This window comes from Rhipicephalus sanguineus, chromosome 1, assembly GCF_013339695.2.
Source record: "Rhipicephalus sanguineus isolate Rsan-2018 chromosome 1, BIME_Rsan_1.4, whole genome shotgun sequence".
In the NCBI taxonomy this organism is placed as follows: domain Eukaryota; kingdom Metazoa; phylum Arthropoda; class Arachnida; order Ixodida; family Ixodidae; genus Rhipicephalus; species Rhipicephalus sanguineus.
This window is the reverse complement of record NC_051176.1, coordinates 333,836,929-333,858,954: the sequence shown is the minus strand read 5'-3', so window position 1 is coordinate 333,858,954 and position 22,026 is coordinate 333,836,929. Positions and strand designations below refer to the sequence as shown.

The window sequence follows — 22,026 nt, the reverse complement described above, 5'->3', positions numbered from 1 at the left end:
CAGGCAAGCGTTCCTGCTTTAAACAATTAAGGGACTGAAGGCCTAACGAAGTTGCAGAGTACGGCGTCCGTGTGACCACGCACACTGCCAACAAAATCAACCATGCGCACTGCCACCTGGAGTTCCACAAAAAAAAAAAAAAGAAAGAAAGAAAAACAAACTAGTCTCTGCTGTAGTAAGTGGGGAGCTGAATCAAATGCGCGGCGATAAGTTGCAGTTCAGAGGCCCGAGCGTCTCGTGATCGGCCCGTTAGAATATGTTAACAAGGTTATTTTCCGGTGCAGATGGATTTATGATTGCGCTTGAGTGAATGTAACAAAGCTACGGGTTCTTCATTGGCGACGTATAACTCGAAATGCCTAAGCGTAATGCGGAGTTACGCTAGCGCGCCATCTGTCGACCGCGCTATCAACCGCGGAAGTATTGCGCGAATCGTTGCAGCATGGTGACGACACGGAGTTGAGCTCGTGAGCGTGTGCATAAACCCCTTACATGACGTTCCGGCCCACGATAAAAGTTTGTTGCCAGAGGCACGTCGATCAATGTGCTTTAGGTGGGGTCCAACGCGTCCACGGTGAAATAATGACGCGGCAAGCGTCTCACGTCGCACGCGGGAAATGTCTAAGGGACTTCTATTATTATATGAACCACATCGACGCCCTGTGTTTATGGCGTAATGCACAGAAACACGGTGCCCCAACCACAGGCGTGTTTTAAAGGCCACCTCCGGCGATATTTCGAGTTCAATGGATCTCAATAAAGTTCGCTGGGTACGTTCCTTTTCACGTTCCCGTTATTTATGCCAAATTACAAGCTGGAGACACGTAGATTCATTACGAATGAATTTTATTGATTGCCCCGACTTTCCCCACCTCGCTTCCCAGAATTATTGGCAACATTGTGTGCGTTACGTCATTTTTGTTAAAGCGGTAGTGACGGAACCGAGGGGCCACTAGAGCGTCTGCTATCCACAAGGCAACAATCGCGTGTGTTTGGCGAGCGCTTCGTTGGCTGGGCGTGTGAATTTCATTTCCTCGTGGTAATGCGTGCTATGGGTGGCAAGTGGTGTTGCGTTGTGGGCTGCACACGATTCCCCGTTGGTAGTCACGAAACACTCGCACCTAACGATTACCCTGCGTCTTTATATTAGAGCTAGCAATGCCGGTTTACCGCACGGAAAGTACGGTAATACCGTACCGGCTAAAGAATGCACATGTGTGAACATTACCGTACGGAAATACTTTCCGTGAGATATACAGGATGCACCGGCCCTATCGGTATACGGCGAGCTGCGCGTCGTGCGAAACGACGTAGCCCAATCTAGTAACGTTGGTGTGAAAAGGTGGCTCGTACTTGTCTTATATTAAATTCCTTCGACCCTACCAACGCGACGTTGAACGCCGATATTGCCAAACTTATGCACTCTTCCCATAGCAATATTAAGAAGCTTTAGTTAGTCCGCAAACTTCTCAGCGATAGCATTCATTCTACCCGATCGCGGCCCCACAAACTTGAGCTTGGATTGGATTGGATTTATGGCCTCACCCTTTGTAACGGGCGGGCATCAACCGGTGCCCTGGCCTAAGGACTTAAAAAAAGAAAGAAAGAAAGAAAACGATAGCGCGTACACATAAGTGGCTACACACACATCTGACCACCACTGTTCAACGATGAGAGCTTCGACATGTCAATGTGCGCGCACCTTTGTCCACCACTCACTGAGTCGCTTCTTGGTCGTAGCCACTCCGCCACCATCAGGAGCGTCGTTGGGCGAGAAGCCAAGCGCCTGCTGTAAGGTGGTGCCATCTGTAGGTGCTCTTGTGAGGCCCTCGCAGTTCATGACCAAGTGTTCGATTGTCTCCTCGTCGGCACCACATACACGGCACATTGCATCTCCCACGCTGTCATCAAAGCGCCGGCGATATGCCAGAGTTCTGAGAGCGCCGGCTCGTGCTTCGAAGAGGAGGCTGCTGGCTACACTATTGTCGAATAGGGGTTCGACATGGATCTCCTGTTTGGATTCCCTGTAGATCCTCAGCGTACTCTTCTCCTCCATGTCTCGCCGCCAAGTGTCAGCCTCCGTCATTCGCACTTGGGTCTTAACTGCTTTGGACCACTTACGCTCGGTGTCCTCCTGCACAGGGCTCGTATAGAAGCCGTATTTCCTGCTGAGGTGCTGCAGTCTTTTCGACCATCTGGTGCGGATGCCGTTGCGGTGAACATAATCAAATATTCGCCGTGCCCAGCGATGTGGCTGCATCAGGCGCAACCTGCCTTCGTAGGACAGCTTGCTCCGAGCTTCCCGCGCTTCGAAACAGGACCAACCCAGGTCACCCTGGACTGCCTCGTTGGCAACGTTGCCGTGGCACCCCAGAGCAAGTCGTCCCACGGCGCGCTGACTGCGTTCAAGCCACTCCCGGGTCTGCGCAGCGGGGCAAATCACTGCATTATCGAAAGTCAGCGCCGGCACGTGTACCGCCTTCCATAGTTCGCGCACCATAATGGGGCGGTTGAAACCCCACAGGCACCTCCCACGGAGTACTTGGCCGGCCCTCTGGGATGTTTGTCTCAGGTGCCTCTCGTGGTTTGCTGTATAATCTACTTGTGCCCAGCTGCCTGGACAGGTGGCGCCATCTGGCGGTTGAATGCGCAACCAGGCAAGCAAATAGCTATACAGTGTTCACTTCATCGAAGAGGAAAGGAATGGCGATTTCAATTCGCCTACAAATGCGTCCGAATCGCAGCTGTCATTTTCCGACAGCTCCGAGGAGCTTGTGCACGTAGCACGGTCAGTCACGCACAAGATATATTTCCGGAAGATTCACCTTTCCCCTGAGCGTCTGCTCTTCGCCGCTTTCGCAGCTTTCATACTACGCGCTCGTGGGACCGGCATGCCTCGCATGATTTCCGGTTTTTCCCTACTTATACGTCACGCGAAGACAGTATGCTCGGTTGGGTTTCGGTTTCGGTGTTGCCTTTTTTTGCTTATTTAAAATTATTCTCCAATTTGCCGAGTATTTCTGCTATCGGGCCCGTGACAGGAGCGTCTCAGAAACATAAAAGCATCATTACCTTGACATGGCCAAAAAATCGCTGGAGTTCGCCTTTAAAGAAATCGTGGACATTATTCGCTTTTTGTCTACGAGGTCTTCAAATGAATGCCCGTTATGTACCATATCAGTATGTACCATATCGGATGGATTCAAGAGCTCCCTTTGAAACGCTTATACCTGCTGGCTGCAGTGTAGTAATGGAGGTTAACGTCCGTTTAAAGACTAATCCATCACGGTCGATCGCGTACCATTCTGATTGTGCCTCTCATTATTCCTTATATACAGATATGATGCTGCCTGTTGCAGTAGCAGTATAGTAGAACTCTGTGCCCAGCACTGGGTTCACAAACGTGAAATGCATTTCAGGTTTGTGAACCCAGTGCTGGGCAATGGGTTCACAAAGGAAGCGAGCACGACCATGGTCGTGCTATAGCTTCCTTTCCAGCGTTTTAACCTATTGCTTTCCGGTTTCTACTTTTCTGAATAACAGGAATAACGCCACACCATATAACACTCGAGCTAAAGCAGATTTTTAAGGCAAAAATAGGTTAAATTCATAGGTATAGCACCAACAGTGTGAATAAAATTGTTGACGCATCGTTACGTATATATTGCCGTTCATTTATTTTTAAAAGCCTGCTTCTGTCAAAGAGCAGCTTCGTAGCCATCGGTCACAAACTGTCGCCCTCTTTACTGCATTCTCTTTCAATCCGGGTATTTCCAGACGTGGGAGCGGCGCGTTACGTGCTAGTTGACGCCCCGAAGGACCGAAATAAAGTCATTCCAATCCAATCCATTAAAGCGTTCGTCTTCTCGCAAATGTTTACAGAATTAGTAGATAAGCGGTTCGTAGTAAAATATTACGTAGGGACACTTGATCTCATATGCGAAGTCCTGGTAAGCAGATGACACTTTTGTTACATTCTGATTAAAGTTGATGCTTTGATTTGCTATTTTATCACAGCTGGACTTTTTCAAATGCGTTTCAAATGTCTATGCCCAGAGTATCTGCTCTTGCTATTCTTTGCTATCTGCTCTTGATATTCTTTGCTATTCTTGCTATTCTGTTTCTTTTCATTGCGGAGTGGTGGTATATGGTGGACATTACGCAGGATACTAGCTCTTTATATGATGCTGACCGCAAATACATCGAATTGACCTTCCGAGGCCAAATGAAGGGTGAATTCAACACGCGCCACGCAATCACAGATTTAGTGTTGTATACAGAATGCGGGCACGACAGCCCAGGCCACGGTGTTGCCGAGGCCAAAGGTGGTGTTTATGAGCTTCATGGTGCCGCATGCCGAACCGTCATGCATAAAACACTACTGAATGTTTATATTTAATCTACGTGTATGATATTACACAACCACACAATCCTCACAGGGCCTTGGAATACAATTAAACACGGTGAAGAAAACGAAGCTTAGAAGCGTCAGGGTTGCTCTCGGCATAGTCAGGCGGCCTCTGTCACGGAGGCGCCACCTTTCGACAAGAAAGGAAACAGGTCCAGGATTTCTCCTCTTTCCAACGCGTCGTTGCTCCACCTAATCTGTTCTAACGCCGTGGTTTTGTGCTATGGTAACAAGCGTCTATTACTGATGCTGTCACTGATGTTGATAGTAATGAAGAATAAACAAGCGCTTATGGCGTAATGGTTGCAGTACTGGGCTTCTGGTCAAGGCCGTGGGTTCGATTTCAGAGGAGTCTAAAAATCTTCTAAAAAGGCTTGGCCGTCTGAAAGATTGGTTCTAATGTTTATCATGCTGGACCTTTTTTATTTGTTTATTTTTCCCCATGTTTCTTTTTAAAGTTGCAGGGCAGCGCTATCTCGGACGTACAATTCGCGCACGTTTTTTTTCTGCGATGTTCACCTGCTTAATGAATAAGGCTTCTAATGCTCCAGTCAGGCACGTAGGCAAGGGGGGGCCATGTGGGGCCAGGGGGGGCCACCCCCCTCCCCCTTGAAATTCATCCAGCCTTCTATATTACCTTTTTGCCATGGAAAGACTTTCTTTCTAACAAGTACGCCTTGCCCCCCCCCCCCCCCCCCAGGAAAAAAATCCGGCTACGTGCCTGGCTCCATTTACTTGTATATGTTTACTTGTATACGCAGTGTCGCTGACACTACATTAAAAGCGATTATCTCTAGCGAGGTTTCTTGAGGTACTATTTAAGTTACTTTACATCGACTAAAAAACGGCAGGAACGGGAAGGTGGAAGCTTGCGATGAAAAAATCCATAAACAGGGGGTGGGTCCTCCAGCCGACGTTTCGACCAAGTGGACTTGTCTTCTTCAAGACTGGAACTGGGATGGGAGAGGGGGGGGGGGAAGCTAAAAGCTTTGTTCTTGTTTTTGTTGTTGATATAAATCAATAAATCGGAACAATCGACTAGATGGGTTTAAAGTATTTTATCGATGCGCATCGCTTGTACGCACGTACGCACGCATGCCGTTGCATCTTGACGTCTCAGAAGTTCACGCATCTCTCGCAGAAGCGCTGAGCGGGCCTAATTAATGAGGCTGGTCGTTCGATTTAAATTAAATTCGGAAGTTTTACGTGCCCAGACTATGACAGTATCGTGAGGAACGCCGTGTTACTTTTTAGTTTTACCGCGTGATGTTCACTGTATCGTGAACCCAAACCTAAGTACATGCGGGCTCTTGCATATCTATCTATCTATCTATCTATCTATCTATCTATCTATCTATCTATCTATCTATCTATCTATCTATCTATCTATCTATCTATCTATCTATCTATCTATCTATCTATCTATCTATCTATCTATCTATCTATCTATCTATCTATCTATCTATCTATCTATCTATCTATCTATCTATCTATCTATCTATCTATCTATCTATCTATCTATCTATCCAGCCGCGTACGTCTGGAAGCTTTTCTGGTCGTCTCCTTAATTTGATATCTACCAAAGTGGCATTTTTAGTGTGAGGAAGAGAAAATTTGCATTTGCAAGAATAACAACTGAAACGTGAAAAACTGCCTCTGTTTTTTTATCATTTCATCTTTGTCAGTAGTTAAATCAACTAAAAGGTCGTTTGGTGAAGGTATATACGCCCCGTGTTCGAAAAAGTTCGCTCAGTGGTGCACGTGGAAGCCGTGCGCGATTGCGCCACAGCTATCGCGAATGTGCCTGCATAGCGGCAATGGCGTACGACAGGTGTTGACTCAACTGGGACCTGTTATCAGTGTGGGACTCTAATTGAGGATGTGAATGGATACATCCACTCTAGGTAATTGGACGCGCTGCGGTACAAAAGCAGCAATAAAGTCCCGATGGCCTATACCATGCACTTGCTATTCTCGTATGTCGAAATGTCGATGGTATGATCCCCCCCCCAAAAAAAAGTAATGGAGGCTTATGGTGTGAAGCTGCATAAAAAAACGACAGGTCCCACCAACTGTAGGAATTGATGTTACGCGAAGCACACAGCAAGGAAGTAGCCATGGTGCATTGTTTGACATTGAGCGTGGCGGATCGACGTATTTGTGTACACCTTGTAGTTGTGCGCGTGGCTTGGGATTACCAGGCGCGTCGCACACACTACTCGCGTTCGAGAGCTGACGTCAGTTTAGTGAAGCAGAGATTCACGCTCTACAGCGCGGTGACGTGGATATCATAATAATTTCTGGGGTTTTACGTCCCAAAACCACAATATGATTATGAGGCACGCCGTAGTGGAGGGCTCCGAAAATTTCGAACACCCGGGGTTCTTTAATGTGCACCTAAATCTAAGTATATAGGCCTCATCATTTTCGGCTCCATCGAAAATGCGACCGCCGCGGCCGGGTTCGATCCCGCGACTTTCGGGTCAGCAGTCGAGCACCGTAACGACTGTACCACCGCGACAGCTACTTAGCCCATGCAGAGCATCTGCTCCTCCTTTATACGTCGACTGGAACATTATGCCGCTTGTTTCGGCGTTTAAATACTGGGGGCAGCGATCAAGCAATCCAAGCCAAGGATCAGCTATGGGCCGTCCAGAAAGCCCATGGTACGGCGGTCAGGCTAAGCCTGCCCGTCCCAACATGGGAGGAGCCCACTGCGCACTAGTCGCGTCTCTCAGGACAGTTTAATGTTTGACCAACCAACCAACCAGCTTATTTTTTGTAACCGCAGTGCTCATACTTCACATAACTTATTCTTTTGTTTACAATATTAATGAGCACTAACAGACAATAATATATATCCATACAGTGGACAGGGCGATGGCCGCCGCGGTAGCTCAGTTGGTAGAGCATCGGACGCGTTATTCGAAGGTCGCAGGTTCGGTCCCTGCCCGCGGCAAGCTATCTTTTCGTCCACTTTTCTTTCGTCATAATTAGCTTACATTTATTACTAAAAAAAAAACATCCCCTATACTTTCCTTGGCATTATTGTCTGTTATTTCTCATTAATATTGTGTATAACAAAGAAAACGAGCCCTTGAAATTAACACTTCTTTCCTTCATTCATAGCGAGGGCCTCGTTCTGGCAGACTTGGTGCTTGCAGGTGGTATGCTAGGGATTATTGGTCAGCTGCCAGCTCGTAATAAGTTCACGTACTACGTGACGCCAACAGGCAGAAAAAGAGTGTTCCACACTCGCCGTCATGGCTACTGGCGGCGCTGACTGACGCTCCCACGTTTAAATGTACATATATACCCTATAAAGTGGACGGGGCGATGGCCGCCGCGGTAGCTCAGTTGGTAGAGCATCGGACGCGTTATTCGAAGGTCGCAGGTTCGGTCCCTGCCCGCGGCAAGCTATCTTTTCGTCCACTTTTCTTTCTTCACATTTACCTTACATTTACTACTAATAACATCCCCTATACTTTCCTTGGCATTATTGTCTGTTAGTGCTCATTAATATTGGTTATAACAAAAACAAAACGAGCCCTTAAAATTAACACTTCTTTCCTTCTTCTGTTTACAGCTGTTCAACAAAAATTTCAGTTCTTTTTTGTGAAAAAGTAAATAAGATTTTATTGCCGAAGGCTAAAATTAATTACGGTAAACTGGCAGCCTCCTACGCAGCCATTTCATTTTGGAATGATCTACCTTCAGCAATGACAACCTGTACTTCTCAGCATTGTTCAATAAAATGTTGAGGGAATCCCCCCTCTTTTTTTCAATTGCCTGATCTTCAATGTCTTTGCTTACAATCTGGTTACTACACTCATATATTCTATTTCTAATTTTTTTTAGTTGACAACTCACTTAAGTTTTCATACCTTATTGCAATGCATAGTCTGTTAATGCCTGTATTCTTCATCCTTTTTCATTTTTATTGCTGAACTTGTTCTTGATGCGCTTCTCTTCGGTCAGTGAAAGAGCTTTATTGTTAGTGTGTGGGGCGCGCAATAGATCCCGCTTATAGGTGACGGGTAATAGGTCCTGATTCCTGGCGGCTTCCTCGGCCCGCTGGACAGCCGAGAGTTGGTCTTCAAGTTCAGAGCTGTGCAACACAGCCTCCCAGCGCGCGCAGAGGCGATCGCTAGAGGCTGCATCCCCTTTAATGTTTGTTTGTTATCCCTCGACAATTCCATAGCATATGTTCTATATAGTGGCTCTAGAACCACAATTCTTGCATTTATGTGTCTCGCATATGCCTGGGTAAAAGAGGTGCGAGATCGCCGTGTTCGGATAAGTTCTGGCCTGTAACCACCACCTGTCGACAGACTGTTTTTTTTGTGTGAAGCTGTAACCACCACCTTCAGCTTTTGGTGAGCAAGCGTACCTTTGCGATTTCTAGTACTCCTTGTCATACGATCCTCCCATTTCCACTCCTCTCCATCATCGTTCACGGGAGACGCTAAGATTCCGGCCCTATACTATCGGCGTGACTCGGTCCGTAAACCCTCGAACCACGTCGTGCGCCATTGTATCATTATTACCGTCTCCTGGCGAGGTGGAGGTGTGAGCGGGTGTCCATACAGCATTACTTTCTTGACTGCAATCACGATTCGTAGCGCTTCCGGGGAGATTCGACCGTTAGCGAAATTTCGTACGGCCACCTGAGAGTCAGTGTCTATTACGTCCGCAGGTTTCGGTTATTAATTTCGATTGGATTCAATTCATATATGTCTCATACTGTTCCCCTTCTTATTAACAGCGGGGCTATTTAAGCTTGGGGTAAATACGGCGTGGTATGCAAAAACTAGCTTAGGGGATGCGTCACATAAAGCGGGTATATGTGCCAAGCAGCTCCTAGCATAGCTTAGCCATGCATAGTATAGTATAGCAAGGCGGTGGGAACAGAAAGCGAAGGGGAGGAGGAGTGATGTGAGGGTGAGGAGGAAGGAGACAAGGATGGGAGAGGGTAAAGCATTGCATAGCTCTTTATAACTAGCATACTTTAGCAAGAGGATGGGAAAGGGAAGTGAGAATGAAGAGGACTGACGTTAGGGTGAGGAGGGGGAAAGGAGGACAAAAAGGAGGAGGTGAGAGGGTACACCATAGCACAGTAATGTATAGTACAGCATAGCTAGGGGTGGGAAAGCGAATTGAGAGTGAGGAGGAATGATGTGAGGGTTAGCAGGAGGAGAGAGGGCAATATAGAAAGAAAGAATGAAAGAAAAAAAAAACAAAGAAACGAGAAAGAAGAAGATGCAGAAAGAAAAAAAACATGAATAAAAGAAGAAAGAAGAAGATGATGAAGAAAGAACTCAATCTGCGTTCGCCAGGTGGTGGCTCTTGCTTGCCAGCTCCGCTGTCTACTCAGATTGCACAGGCGTGGAACTGGCTTTAATTTTCTTTTTTAGTACGATGCGTTCAACGATGTTCCCTAGTGTACATTTGAATGATTTCTGTTACCCCGTTAAATTACTTGCTCACGTTTCTTTTTCTGTATAAATTAAGCTTTATCTATTATAATTCTGTATCATCTAGCTATTTTGTCGGATACTTTGCAAACTTATTTTACCCGTGTTTAATACTTTGACTATACTGCTCGTTATTTGGTTGTTAACTGTGGCTATTTTACTGTACGTGTTGTATAAGAGGGGACGCCCTTACAGGTTTTATTATGGGACTTCATGTGTATATGTTTACAGCATGTGTTGACATATTGTTGTTGCGGTTGATGTTGCTGCTGCTGGCTCAATAACTGGCTCATCATACGTAGTCCTATAAGACATTGCTTTATAAAGTTCATCTCTAATGCTAACCAGCTTTATTTGCGCCTATATGCACATGTGTGTGGTGTTTAAGTTTTCATGATCAGTGACAACAACAACAAAAGAAGACGCAGCTTCAATGCCCTAATGAAATCTAAATGACGCGAAGCTTGCTTGAGTTAGCGAGGGAGATACAGTCTATAGCGAATCGCAAGAGCAGTCTCGTCGCCTGTAACTGCTAGCCTTCAGTGTCACGAGGGCGAAGGCAATCAGGGATGTTTGTCGAATGCAAAATGTTGACGACAGGCACGTGCACATGAAAATAAGACGCATATCTAAATAGTAAACAAGTTTAAGGCTTCTAGTTGTAATACCTCCATGTGTCTGTGCATAAAGATTCGGGGGCATTGGTCAATAACTGGACACATGTACGCCATTGTACATAACGAGTCGCGCGAGTGTATCGAAGCCACCTGCAAGTGTACACAGACGGGTCGGCGTGCGCACAAACAGATAGCTACGCAGCGCCATTCTGCATAACCTCCATTTTCGTGTCATGGTCGGGCCGCTTGGATCGTGTGTAGTTTCGTCCACAACGATAAAAAGCGCCGCAATTACCGCGTCTTTGCGAAAACTGCGGGCCCACTCTGTACGCGACGTGGCGGTACTTACGGAATCAAAGTCAGCGCTACAACGACTACGTCGCGGCCTACCTCAAGAAAAGTGTACAAGGCAATCTCTGGCACTGCTTAAATATCTAATATGCATGGAATTTAATGTAGAGTTTCAGTGGATTACAATCCTATGTTGGAATTGAAGAAAATGAACACGCTGATGCTCTTGCACGTGAAGTGCGGACACGTCTCCCAAAAAAACAGAGCTCCACAGATTCATCAGAACTACAAGGATGCAATACGCAATCACTTAAGAGCGATCCACGGACTTGCTCGCGAAGAAGCAGCGCTGTTGTACTGACTCCGCGTACACCGCGGCTTGGTTATCCAAGACTGGGCGATGCTCTTCCCCGCTCAGTGCCTTCTGTGATAATATCGGCGACACCACGCATACTCCATTCGGCTTACGCCCGCAGTTCGACGCGGAAAGAGAAGCGACGGCCCGCAGCCTGCAGAGGGTTGCTCTTAGGCACAAGACATTTGAGGACGTCATTTTTTCTGGAGGGCATGCGGCAATCTCAAGGAGAGTGCGGTGTTTCTCTTCCTGCGAGACACGGGGCTGTTTGACACCTGGTGACAAACCCCTGCGATAAACGTATGAGAGGCTCAGGCGTAGAAATCTGTGCCGGGCTAATCTCGCCTGCTGCAGCAACACCAACCCCGACACCACCAACACCACCGACATCAACATTACCGCTTAATTCAGCCGTTATTTACCTTTTGGGCCACAACTTTGAAAGGCAGAAAAGATCATTAGGAAAGGTGTAGTGAGCAGGAAATATATAGGGTATGAGGTTTCCCAACGCCTCCTTTATTTTTATAAACGAGGCGTTGTGTTGTCGAATGTGATGCACTTGACATGCGAGCTTTGACAACTATGCAAGTAATTTGTAATTTGGATAAATGATATGCTATAATGAAGTAATCGATGCTAACAAAAAGCAGTTCGCGCAAGCCGGTCGCCCCCCCCCCCCCCCAAAAAAAAAACAATAATGTGGGCAGCTTGCTATAGTGGCGCAAGACTGAGTTCCAGCTGAGCTGGCGGTCGCCTCGCTTGTTATGGTTTGACTAGGTTTTGGCTAGGTTTTGCAGGGTATTGCTAAGTTTTGCCAAGTGGTACTAGGTTTTACGTGATTTTACGTGGTTTTGGAGAGAACATGTCACGTTACTTGTTACGTAATTTTCTCTGTTTCTCTTTCTTTCTATGCCATGCTTTACTCTCTCCGCTCCCCCTTTCCCTCCACCTCACCCTCAGTTCCCTTTCCCACCCCATAATTACATTAAACTACACAAGACTATGCCATGCTCTGCTGCGTGCCTGGGTAGTCGAGTCGTTACGACGCTTGCTTTCGGATCGTGGATTCGGGGGTTCGAATCCCGCCCACCCAAGAACTTTTTTTCGCCAATAATCTCTCTTTCTATCTCTTTCTTTCTCTCTCTCTTTCTTTCTCTCGCCCATCAGAGTTATTGCATCTCACGCCGGACAAATCGGCGCACGTGTTGTGGGTACGAAACAGAAGACGAAGAAGATGACGAAGAGGAAGAATAAAGACAAAGAGAGCGCGTGCCGGTTCATGATGATGATAGTTTTCGGTTGACGACTAACGGCATAATGAAAGCTTAACAGCTCCGCTGCAAAAAGAGAGAGAGAGAAACCACCGTTGGTTCCGTTGTCGCGTCGTCTTGCCCCCCCTCCCCTTTTCCTTATTCTCGTCGTGATGCTTTGTCGAGAAACACATAATATTCGAGAAAAGTGTAATATATATGTCGAGAAACGTGTAATATTTTTTTTTCACTATGAGTTTTTCGTATGTGCAGCACGAATATTAATATGTTGCGTTGAACTCAGCATAGATCCTCAAGTACAAAATAAGAAATAAAAAAAAATATAGAAGACATCACCTGTCGATGTTCGTCCCGTTCAACGCGTATAGCGCTGTCCGAAGTGTGCTGCTCCATGGACGAATTGGAATCGCATACTGGTATATTATATGGTTGCGCTTTGAAGGTACTAACAAATTAAGGCGCACATAACAAACGCTCCAGTATGTCGTTTCGTGTGCATTACTTTGTCCGTGTCTTGAAAAGCGCTACCCTATACCAATAGCATTGTCTTTGACTAAGCGTTTCTTAATGTGCTTACCTGCACAGATATTCGAATGAACAGAGCATCGACGACCTTCCGTCCGTGTTGTGAAAACGCGCTGGCTTGCACAAAGGAAAATCTTTATAGGAAACCACCGGCTTCGTGGAAAATGCGCTTATCGTCCGAAAACGCTCGCTTGCACGCGGGGCGTTTTATTCCGGACATTTCTAACTGCGTGTGGCGTCAGCGCAGCATGCCTGCGCAACTGCGTTTTCAACCTTACGCAGACCATGGAAACCACCGATGGTAACTGTAGAGAAACTCTGCACGCATTTAAAATTCTATTTAAGAGATTTATTCTACAACCGCTGAGCACTCAATACGCCACGAGTGTACTGTCCATCTTGTAACGCTATGCAAAGATGTAGGGCGACATTATCCCGTTTATTTTCAATTACTATAGCATCGGAAACACCAAGCAAAGACGATATTGTGTTCGCTGCACCGCTATATACCGTATCACAGGAAATGCGTTATCGTGCTTGTTTTGTGAACGACGGATGCGCACGCCGAACAATTTTTCCGTCTTCTGTCGCTGCTATATAGCTCTAATCAATGTTCACATGATTCGCATAGACGGTAACAAAAGCATTTGCTTCGCCACTGCGTTCGAATGCTCAGATGCTGTATATGGCCCTTTTCCACACGGTACCTCCGTTTCAATTATGCCGGCCACAGCCGCTATCCATTCGGGCCGTGATTACCCCATGAGGTGCACTCCACTTCAGTGAAAACCGCAGATAAACAATACATTATCAAGATAACTGAATGTTCTCTGATACTTCAGCCCAATTTGAGCAGTGATTCAACAAGAATGATGGCGGCATTGGGCCAGTTGGCAGAGAAAAATAATCCTGTATCGGTGTAGAAAGTAGGGAATTGCGTAAGTGCTCCAACGCGTTTCGTTAAGAGCGCGCGACTCGCCGCGGTTGTCTAGTTGTTATGGTTCTCGACTGCCGTCCCGAAGTTCGCGGGATCGAATCCCTGCCGTGGCAGCCGCACTTCGACGGAGGCGAAATGCTAGAGGTCCGTGTACTTAGATTTAGGTGCACGGTAAAGAACCACAGATGATGGTCGAAAATTCCGGAGCCCTCCACTACGGCGTCCCATATCGTGGTTTTGGGACGTAAAACTCCAACAATATTATTAATAAGATTTGGCTGCGTTTTCGAGAAAACCTAGTGGTAAAAATAAATTCGGAACACTACGCTGCCATATGCTTCCAAGCCGGTGTGTTTAGACGTTAAGCCAAATAGTTTGATTTGATTAGGTCAGCCTAACTCATTCTTGCAGAGAAAGTAGGTGTTAAATGCGTCATATACAGACAAGGCAAAACGCATATGTGGAGTGTTTGGAAAATGGGATTGTACATGCCAACAATAATTAAAATCATACGAAAGAAGCGAAAAAATTTGCACTGCTGTGATAATTCTTCGCAAAGAGGCGCCATGCAGGCGTCAATTTCTCCTTGTAATTACGGCAGGTAAGCAATATATATCTTTGCATTAAACGATGGGAAGATTCAACGCTGAGAACAAGTTCCCCTCCCGTTTGCTTCTTCTTATTATTATTATTGTTATTATTATCATCATTATTATTATTGTTGTTGTTGTTGTCATTATTATTATTCTTTGTCTTAGCGCAGCCTTGCAGTGGAGTACAGATTCAACAATTGTGCTGAACTATTGGCGCAGCCAGAATTTTTTTTGCGTGGGGAGGGTGGGGGGGGGGGGGGATAACCATCCATAATGTACGTTCGTGCATGTTTTTGTACGTGTGCGTGCATATTACAAAAACTGCAAAATTGAAAAATTCCGAAGACTGAACTCCCCCTCCTTCACCTTAAAACGCCAGTAGTTGGAACGAACAGGTTAAGTTTGCCAAAGGGGAACAGACCAATCATAACGCTGGGCTAAAACTTCGAGAAGTGACGGTCAACCAAGCTTTGTCTTCATGGTAGATACCAACGTAAAAACCACGTTTTAACACGGAACAAACTAAATTCAGGCAGTAGCGCAAGGAATCACAAAGAAAGCGAAAATAAGAGCAAGAATTATGCACGGCAGATGAGAGTCACTCCATTTCATCAACCTCTATCCACCTCGCGTGTTTCCGTAGTGATTCGCCATGAAAGTGCTTAGTCGAAAACTGGAACGCGACATGCAAAGACAGTGTGCACGCGGCATTTTCTTTACCCCCCCCCCCCTAGCTTACACATCAGGTAAATTGACACAAGACTCGACGACAACAACAAAAGACGTTGCCTTTGGTGACGGTTACGCCAAATTACTCGCCCATTCCCTGGCCGGTAGCCATGCAGTTCAATGTTGTCATCAATTCGAATTAACGAAACTAAATTGTCGACAAACCCGATTTAATGAAGCTTTTCCCGAAATAAATTCGTTAGAAAAGTTGGGATTTCTTTCTAATTCTGACACCGACTGGTTTTCCTTCGAGCATGCGCTCTAGCGTCGTCGCGTTAAAGCATCTAGCCACCCTAGTCATGGTCCTATAGTTTGTTTTTGACGATGCTACACTCCACGCCCACCCATTAACGTAACAATGGACTCAACAGTCGGTAGCGCTCTTAGAACGTACCTCATGGCGCCGAGGCGGCGGTGGTTTATTGTGCCTGTAAATGCTCTCAAGGGAACAGTATACGATGGTTGCTTTCGCTATATCATGGTTTATCCCACAGATGGAACTGGTCCTCCCCTCGAAACTTGCTTGCTCGGGCTTCTCGCACAATTACTGGGTTCGTCCTCTGCGTCTTTGCATATCGGCGGCCTATCATAGCTTCGCGTGACTGTCTAACAGGCGTGTATCGCCTGGACATGGGAGGCTTCATGTCTGGGCTGCCCTCACGGACTTTTCACACGCGCAGACGGGGTTGGGCGGCAAATACAATGCCGCGTTAGCTTTTAAGCATCACCACGTTACAATTTTAGATTTTCAAGGACCGAAAAATCTCTTTCTTGATTCAAGCGTGAGAGAGAGAGAGAAATGTTTTAATGAAAAGCTGGAGATGTTTGCCTGGCTATTCGCCTGACATGCTACTCCAGGTGCTCCAGGGTGATGATTATGATACATACACTGATAACCACGCACACATACATAGACTACACTGTTTACAGAGTTTCGGTCAGGCTTGTGGCCCGCAAGAAAGTCAGCAGCGCTTTCGTTGCGCGTAACGCACAGGTGCTGTTTTGCCATGGGCCCAGAATGTGCCGCAGTTCTAAACACGAGTCCTGTTGAAGGTGCAAGGCCGCCTTCAGAGATCGTCTTTCTGTTGCGTATCGCCTGCATTCTCAGAGAACGTGTTTCAGGTCTTCTAGGACGTTACATTGAACGCACAGCGGTAAGTCCGACAACTTGATTTTGTTGTTGAAGTAATGAGTGTAGGCGACGTTTAGTCTGATGCGGTGCAAGCATGTTTCCTCTTTACATGTACATTAAGATGAAAAGTTGAAAGCTCACTAGAGTATATCGCCCGCAAAGTATGTCTTTTAGTGTGATTTAACTCTCGTACGGCAGGGTCGTCGCGCCGTTGCCGATCAGCGCTCGCCCGTTGCCGATCCACCTCTGAGCGTAGTCTATTCAAACGCGGCCATTACTTCGTCAAATTGAGTTTAAACTGTAGGACTGCCACACGACAGGGTACTGTGCGGTATACAACATTTGCTGCGCAACGCAAAAACCGGTTGTCATGCTTATCAGGATTATTTTTTGTCTCATGCGTGTCGACTTTTTCTTCTGTCTTTATTATTATTATTATTATTATTATTATTATTATTATTATTATTATTATTATTATTATTATTATTATTATTATGTTTGAAGGACACTACGTTTGGGCACCAATATGGCGCCGGCTACTTACTGGCTCTTCAGTAGGTGGGACTTACAACATATAGTTATTTCGTGTGACATCGTCCACAACGGCTCAAGTATTCACTATCCTATGCGCAATTGGCTTCAGTACGATATGCGCAAAAAAAAAAAGCCAGTTTTCAGCAATTCACAGGCGGTACGCGCATCACTCTGCAGTACAGCGAATGACAACGTTTAATGTTGTTATTTCACTGAGAGAGCTCACGAATGCAAAAGAAGCGCGGTACGAAATAATATTTCAGTGGATAGCGGGACACTAAAAAATTCGTTTGCCCCTCACTCTCAAATCGGTTCTGCACACTGGTGTGTACTTTTCCGAGCTTCCTATAGAGGTTGAAATGGAACATGGACGCCACATACAAAGCCAATTTCCTTTAAACAACGTGAAAGTATATGTAAATGAGGGATCATCGCGAACTTTTTGCGCCCTTCCCTCGACCCTCCAAAATGGTCGCGTGCGTTCGTGCCTCTTTCATTAGGTTTAAGGCCCGCAAAGCCTTTACCTTCACCTTTACCATTTTACGCACGTTCACAGATGAGTCTATAGAGCCACCATTTATATATTTTTTTTTCTCTCGCACAAAGATAAAAAAGCATGAAAGTTCACTTGTATGTGTTCATATTCAAGTATTCTAAGTTCGTCCCATTTCTGTTACTTTCACAGATCTACGCAAATGAGAAAAAGCACAGTATTTTATGAACTGCTTAAAAAAAAACCTACGAAGGAAGCAGCGCTGTTCAGATGTTATATAGACAAACGAAGGTTTGTTATATAAACCGACGAATTCTGGTTATTAGACGGACTTTGCAGGTTTCAGCTATTCCTTCGACTTCCAACTCATTTGCTATACGACAACGAGAAATTCTCGTAGCCTATGAGCCATCCCTTTTCAAGAAGAACTTCTGCGCGATGCGCACGATCTCGCCTTCGTCAGCTATACGGCATTGTCTGCAGTGACGTTAGAAATACCGTTCCAGAGGGTATCGCTCTCGCAGTTTGTATGACGGTCTAATCACACAAATGATTTTGCAAGCAGGAGTGTTGCCCCGTAACTTAGTGATTAGTAGTTCCTGCTCCCACCTGCTGCCTGGAGGGCGAGGCCCGAGTTCATTATACAATAGTGCATGGTTGCATAGGCGTGCGCAGGGTTCTCCTTCAGGGGGCCCGAAGGTCCGTCGCAGCACCCCCTCTCCCAATTGTGTCAGTGTATGGCGCTGGACACTGCCCCCCCTGCTGCCCCCCCCCCCCCCCCCGTGCGCACGACTATGCATGGTTGTGAACGATGAGCTGTTTACTCTTCAGAATATCGGCAAGGGTGAATATTCGAGGATGAGGAGGTGACTCGACGAAGACAGAGTAATGAAAAGTCCGGAGGAAGACTGCAGTGCCTCAGTGATTTAAATGCTGCAGCAATAAATAAAAGACTCCCACTAAGACGCGAGGGTCTGAACGTCGTGCCTTGAGTACATAACTTTTCAGTGGGCTCCAAGTAACTGTGAAGTCATAGGAAATGATACAGCTGATTCTATAGCGCATTAAGAGAATGATTTGTCCCTACTGCCTCTAGCTTCTAGCCACGCTCGATATTTCTTCGACAAATTGTGCGATCAATTGTCCAAAAAAATTTGGATCGTAAATTGTGCGCAGAACCCTCAATTACTACATGATATTGCATGACAGTGGCGTAGCCAGGGGGGGGGGGGAGTGCACACCGGGCCCGTGCCCCCCCCCGAATTTTTTTTTTTTTGCCATGGCATACAGAGCACATAATGACGCTCGATCATATCCTACCCGACCCCCACTTCAGATCAAGGAGGTGCACCCCCCGAAAAAAATTTCTGGCTACGCCCCTGTTGCATGATCATGGAACAGAACTCAATATTCCGATTAAGATTAGCCGATCCGTTGAAACAATAATTCACAGGCTTTGACTATAGGTATGTTTCCTATACTAGGAGCTTCGTGTATAGGATGAGATAAGCTAACCGTGCTACATACTCATGTGAAGAGGCCGAAAAACACATGGAGCACCTTCTTCTGCGGTGCAAAAATTATGGTGCTCCCCGTAAACAAACTTTTGTAAAAAGTGCATGGTTTGGATAGACGGCCATTAGCAAAAATTTTGGGTTCACGACCAGTAGAAAAATTTCAAGACATCGCTGCGTGCGCATTCGTACAATTTTTGGAGGAATCAAGAGTATCACGAAGATACTAAATCAGATAAAAAATATTGCTCCAATTGTTAATTATTAAGAGGTACTCTTGGCTGCGTGGTTACCGTATTTTCGTGTTTAAGCAGCTTTTTTTTTTCTGCGAGCGTGACTGTTGTATTTAGTGTGCGGTAATTAGGAGATAATTTGCAAGTGCGAAGTGTCTGCTGTGTGGACATCTTGATAAAATCTTATGTTACATGTGAACATTTCGGTTGTGCGAACACTTTTGTCGTGTGAACTCTTGTTACGTGAACATTTATATCGCAGTACTGAGATTCAGTATACGTGAATGTTCATTAATGTGTTTACTTGCCTTGCTTTCAAAATTTGACGGTGACAACTATCATGTAAGAGAAGAGGAGCGCGCCAGTGCCACACATAGGCAACAACTTCTTAAATACATTCTTTTTTTAAAGGAGTCCATACTGATCTTCGAGGCAGGAGACGCGGTGTATGCACATCGAATAAGACAATAGCGTTCGACATTTTGTCATGCTTTTTCCACGGCCCTCATGATGCCTTTATGTATACTCACGCAACGTGGCAAACTTATTTCACCCGTAAACGTGATGAAACGTCTCTGGAGCCAAAGTTAAGGCTAGAGGACTTGTCTTTGTCAGGTCCCCTTCTGAAGTGTCCTCTTGTCGAAACGTCGCCTCCAGAAACTTTCCTTGTTCAACTACTTAATATCAATTCAAGGCTCCATCTTCCCCTGAACTTCTGTCGTATTTGAATTTCTATCGTCGGCATCATTCACCAAGACGAACGTCATTTGCATGTACGCAGCACAACAGACATTGACGGCGAAGCACACCCACGTTAAACCAAAAACGACACATTTCGCGTGTATTCTTCCTCAGCGCAGCGCTTATTGACACTTCGGGTATGCCCAAATGTGTGCCTTCGTGAGCACCGCCGAGTTGTTGCCGGCTTAGCTCGAAGTGCTGCGTCTTCCTGAGGCCATGCTGTGAAGGCCAGCCATGCTGTGGAGATTACGAGACACGAGGACAAGTGTGTTAACAGGCATAGCGCTGTTTCTTTTATTCCTCGTGAGTCGCGTTCTTCGCATCATGGATTATATATAATCAGGTAGACAAAGCAAACACTTCCATGCATCAGAAACATACCGCGCATTTCCCCAATTTTCAATGCGATGGGGCCATGCGTTTTGATATACGCAGCACCTATTTTGTACATTGGTTGAAGCGTAACCACCGTAAAGCAGTACTCGTAGCGATCGTAAAACAGTACACTTACACTGTCGTCGCCTTTGACAGCCTAAGTGGTCTCACTCCAATCTTTTGGATTTTCAGTGACGGCGCAGTTCAAACATGGAGGTTACCGAGCCCTGAGGGCTTTACCAAAACTTCATCAAAAGCTCCCCCCTCCCTCTACCCCACGCACACAAAAAGGTCTACTGACTCCATAATGAAGATCTCTCTGCACTCCAAGTGCCGTAGACAGAGGGCTGTACTGCATGCTGTACAAGCGTTGGAAGAACGTACACCATCAGGTCAGGAACAGCACTCACCTTTGTATTTCCAGTACGTGTCTGTGGGTGTTTTCGATGCACATGGTGAGATTCGTCGTGAAGTCGGTCGAGGGAAGCGAAGAAGCACGCGGATGTCTCGGTGCACCGCAGCCGGCAGCGCAGCCTCGTCACGCTCGTAGCAACGCGGCACGTGCTGTGCTGCTGGCTTGCTACGCAGTGAGAGGCGCCGATCCGGGCGTCGATTGCCCGGCCTGGCTTCCTGAGACTACCACAACCCGCTGTTGCGCCGATATACGGCGCCGCGAAAGAGAGCGTATCATATTCAATGGTTGTTCATTGCGCCGGTACCATCACCTGAAAACACGCGCACAGGCGCGTATAACAAACAGACACCTACCTGGCAAACAAAAGGACTCGGAGCGATATGGAAGCGTTATCGGTGCCGATACGCTATCAGATTGTGCTACAGCGTTTCCTTCCCGCTCTTCTTTCTCTGTCCCAACCTGATAGTCTTATCAGTGCCTTATAGCAGCTGAATGCCCGTGTGAGCGCCAATGGCTATGTACCCCTTATCAGGATGGCATGGCGTGATGCGGCAGCATATCCGAATATGCGATTGCGTGGACGCATACCTTCTTTTTTGCCGAGCTGGCACAGCGTGAGAATGTTCTGCATAGCAGCGCGTACCGGTGGCAGGTGGTTTCGATTAATGTCATTGCGCCTATCATGCTTCAATCTCTCTAAGGAAAGAGAAAGCCCCTTCAATGCGCCTGATATTATTATCGCAAGAGCTATACACAGTGGAAGCTGCCAACTCTGTTCAGAAATTGCAACCTGCAATGTATACGACCGGCGATGGATTACCCCCGCAAAAAGTCAGTCAGGCACATAATCATGACGCCAATGCTGGAAATAAGCTCTTCGAGACCTTCACAAAACATTTTGGAACCTGAGCTATTATTTTTGCACTATCAAAAACACTCGTTTCTTGCTACCTGACTTCTGCCAGCGATACCGCGTGAATTGACGCTCTTTCTTCTTGCTGTTCTGAATCACCTAAACAATGCGACTCCTAGAGCCCTCCCTTTTCTTCTTTCTCATTTTATTCACTTTCCCCGCAACCGGTTTACTCGACCTGCTACACCCGCACTATTTCGAGCGGGCTCACAGCAGAGACGTTTCGCTCGCAAGCTCAAGTTTCCCGCTATAGAAGCCATCGCCGCCCCCTCCTCTAGCGGAGAACCGCAAGCGTCTCAGGTTGGAACACGGCCTCCGAGACCGTACGCTCCGGTGGCGTAGGCAGGAATTTTTTTCGGAAGGGGGGGGGGGGGGGCACGCCCTTGATTCGACGTGGGTACGGTCGAGTGTCATTTCGTGCTCTGTATACCACGGCAGAAAAATAATTCGGGGGGAGGGGCACGGGCCCGGTGTGC

General features: G+C 46.5%; 1 protein-coding gene across 1 annotated transcript in view; it reads right to left on the bottom strand.

Moving 5' to 3' along the window:
- The window catches only part of LOC119384156 (LIM homeobox transcription factor 1-beta), a 175,838-nt gene extending 155,113 nt beyond the window's left edge, over window positions 1–20,725 (bottom strand). The window contains exon 1 of the mRNA XM_037652448.2: window positions 20,633–20,725. Within this exon, the coding sequence (XP_037508376.2) occupies window positions 20,633–20,676 (44 nt within the window). The 5' untranslated portion in view covers window positions 20,677–20,725. The remainder of the gene's footprint in view (window positions 1–20,632) is intronic.
- Window positions 20,726–22,026: the final 1,301 nt, after the last annotated feature.